Source organism: Olea europaea, chromosome 2 (assembly GCF_002742605.1).
Source record: "Olea europaea var. sylvestris chromosome 2, O_europaea_v1, whole genome shotgun sequence".
In the NCBI taxonomy this organism is placed as follows: Eukaryota; Viridiplantae; Streptophyta; class Magnoliopsida; order Lamiales; family Oleaceae; genus Olea; species Olea europaea.
In genome coordinates, this window is record NC_036238.1 from 22,646,720 (window position 1) to 22,650,560 (window position 3,841).

At 30.6% G+C, this 3,841-nt stretch overlaps 1 protein-coding gene across 1 annotated transcript; it reads right to left on the bottom strand.

The window, feature by feature from the left end:
- Positions 1 to 1,873: 1,873 nt before the first annotated feature.
- Positions 1,874 to 2,598, bottom strand: LOC111376142. Its single transcript, XM_022999084.1, has one exon. It carries the CDS (start codon positions 2,496 to 2,498, stop codon positions 2,124 to 2,126), a length of 375 nt encoding a protein of 124 aa, XP_022854852.1. The 5' UTR covers positions 2,499 to 2,598; the 3' UTR covers positions 1,874 to 2,123.
- Positions 2,599 to 3,841: the final 1,243 nt, after the last annotated feature.

Genomic DNA, 3,841 nt, shown 5'->3' on the forward strand with positions numbered 1-3,841 from the left:
TGCTAAATTTTAAATAAGTAATTAACAGACTAACATTTTGTTCTAAATTTTAAATTAAGTAATTAACAGACTAACATTTCGTTTCGATTGATAAGTTACTTTTTCTTTTTATGAAGAACTTTCCACTTTAAACTTTTCAATTACAATTAGACATGTTCTTAAATTATTTATATGATAAGGTTGTAACTTACTCTCCATGGTATAATATTAAAATGAGAACATACCACGGTAAAAATAAGATAGTGCATGGTTCGGTGACGCCTCTAGAGACATTATCCAATTTAACTCATTGTCCAAACATTAGAAGGTCCTTTGAGGGATCATTATTCTTGACAAATTTGTGTTGGTGCCAACTATTAGGAATATAATTTATACCATTGAACTTTGCTTTCTCACAATTTTCTACTAAAAGTTCTTATCTACCTTAATTAATTAACATAAGTCACGGTAGATTGGAGTTTGAGAAAATTCACAATAGAACCACAAGAAAAATAGAAAATCGAGTCTTATGAAAACAACTTAATTTCACTGCTCCAAATTATCAAAAATGGACAATGTATACTTCTTTACTTCATAAAATCGGTTAATTTATTTTTTACTTCATAATCTTGATTCGAAAAATTATTTTAGTATGTAAATTAGGTTTCAAAAAGTGCAATCAAATTGGCATTTCTTAATAGCCCTAATCATTAATATCAGCAACTGCACCAAATATATGTATACTTTTATTAGGGGAAAAAAATCAAGTCAAAATATCTATTTTAAATTGATTTTTAAAATGTGTGGTTTTCATGCAAATTTTATTTGACTTTTTGGTAATTGGATAGTCTATGAGGAGTATTTGTTGATGATAATTTCAGGGCTTTTTTTTCCCCATTTTTGTAAAAATGAGTATGAAAAATATAGTCGTTATGGAACCCACACAAGATATAGAAATTCAAATTTGATGGCTTGATGTGATGGATAACGATCATATTTTTCATTTTAATGGGAAAAGAATGAGAAACAAACAGGAGCTTCATGTTAATTTTACGAGCATCTTTAGTACCTTAGGTGAGTTTGAATTAAGAACCAAAGAATCCTATCGAGTTCACCAAATATTTATGGAATGTACTCGAATATTTAACCGTATTGTGTATTGTGATTTCTTTACATTGTATTGATTATTACTCGACTTGGACAGTACCATTCGCCACATTCCAAGCCTGCAATATTTTTGATGTTGCATGCTTATGGATTCACAAGAGCACTATTAGATTAAAATAAATTAATAAACATGTCTTTCTCTCCTAATCTAACAAACAATTATTTCGGCCATACACGTTGTAAGGGTTCGTCATCACATTTGATTGCAAATCCCTTATTCGTGATTGTATTTTATTTTATTGAGGTCAAGCTTCACGTCTCCCTCTTAAATATGACACTCATTTTTAGAATTTTATTTATTTATTTATTATTTTGTAAGTCTAGTAGGAGCCCCATTATTTTTGAAGAATATATTTTGGAATAGTAAATTGATGGAAATGTGTGATTAAAAAATAATTATAACTTTTTTTATTTTTCATGTCATATTATTTTAATGAAAAATATATGATTGAAAAAAAGATAGGAAAAAATGGGAATCAAGAACCCTAACTAACATCATCATAAAACTTTAAAAAGTAAGAAATAAATAAATAGTCATCCTTTTAAGTAGGTAATCTACTTTTTCTTAGTTTTAAGTGATAGTACAAATTACTTTCTTTGAAAATATTTTTATTTTATTATCAAAATAAAATAAATCTTGTACAAATTCTTCTAGGCATTCTTGCACACACATAATGGTAACGAAAAAACCAAAAAAGAAAAATAAATTATGTATAAACATCACAAGTAAGTAAATAAAAATAACGGCAAAACCCATAAATTAAGCCATCCCTTAATTAAGATTAGCCGTGTAAAATGGGTTAATTAACTCTTACAGGTCACAATTCAATGGGAAAGAACAACAAACTGTGAGTGACTCTCTCTCTCTCTCTCTCTTTATAACTTATATATCTTCTAAACCGACAATCACACATTATTTAAAAAAAAAAAAAAAAAATTACAGCAATATGTACCCATTCATTATGCAGTAAATTTTTTCAGCATGCATAGAACTCCACCAGCTCCTCCAATGACTCCGGCTGAGGGTCACCATTTTCAAGCATCCACAGCAAATGTTCAAACATCACGACTTCACATCCAACGGTGATCGTGTCCTCGCCGTCGCTGGAATATTCCACCAGTTTTCGGAGCAGGGGGTTGTCCAAGACGTCCGAAGTAATCATATAGCGCCGCCTTGATTTGCCGACGTAAACGGGATGGAGATTTTTGGCGGCACTGGTGTGCAAGTACTCATCATCGTCGGAAAAGTTGTTGGTGGCAACAATAGAGCTGCTGTTGGTACGGCTAAGCTTGAAAGATTGCATTTTCTTTAGCACTGATTTCAGCTTTGAAAGTTTGCCTCCTTTTGCCATTTTTTTCCCCTTCTACGGGGATTGAGAGTAGAATAGGAATAATAGACAAGAAGAGGATTTTGGGTTTTTGGAGGGTTGAGAAAGAAGTTTTTAGTTTCGTTATTTAAAGAGGGGTGGTGGGGGTATGTGTGGAAGTGAATGAAAAAGATTAACGTAATAATATTTAACAGCACTGATGCCAGGGACAAAATCAGACGGACAAAAAAAGAAAAAGAAAAGGATATTTCTACTAATCTTATACACAGAAAAAATATATTTTTTCTTACACTAAAAATTAAACAATCACGCTACTTATCCAGAAAATATTTACATTTTATTTGACAGAAAAACACGTGGCATAAAGTTGTTGGCTTAAAAATAAAACAAATTTTGACAATTTTTTCCACCAATCAAAATCTACTAACTGAGATCTGTCAGAGTCGTTGTATTTTTATGTAGAAATGACATCTCAAAATCAAATGGACTTGGGGGATAGGGGCTGGACTTCAGTCCAACCCTGCCTTCCCTCTCTACGTCCTGATTGGTGTAAGCACCAGTCTAAATGGCATGTAAGTATCATTAATTAATAGATCATCTTTAAAGTCGGAAAATAAATTATGATCTTGTTTGAGTCACATTATTTAAAAAAAAAAATACATTCTTCAATGGTAATTTGACATCATTTCAACCACATATTCTTTAATAAAAATAATATTACACGCAAATTCAAAACATTTCCTTATTTTTTAACCACACATTTTCCATCAATATACTATTCAAAAATGCATTTTCATTCTAATAATGTAGCTCAAACAAGAGATATATTTAAAATGTCCAATCATTTGCATGACATTTAGACGGACACTCTAACACCAGTAGTGCTAGATAATATTTTTCAAAAGGAAATGGGACAGTGTTACATTAACATGCAGTTGCGCAGTTATACAGTTGTAAAGGAGGTGGAAGATCTGAGCCATCTGATCGGGGACAAAACCATTTGCGGTTCTTTGCAACTTGTATTCATCTACATTGAAGAATTGGTCCTTGTCCATTGTAGACAGACTATACTCGAATCATTTTCACATTGAGGGGTAAGTATGTAAATCTATCGAACTGTAAAAATTGCATGTTTATTATAAGGGTAATTATATTCTTAAAATTTACTTCACATTTTAATTACAATAAATATTCTTAATTTTACTTATTTTTCACTTTTGAACTTCTTTGATGCATTCTTAACAACCTATCTCTCACGATGATTTTGTCCAAATATTTTGTTAGCATATATTGAAATGTGGGATAAATATGTTATCAAATAACACACAGAAAATATAATTGAAACTAAATTATATTTTTGATACATT

Coding starts and splice junctions, on each gene's coding strand:
- LOC111376142 (XM_022999084.1), bottom strand. CDS start 2,498: ATGGCAAAAGGAGGCAAACTTTCAAAGCTGAAATCAGTGCTAAAGAAA.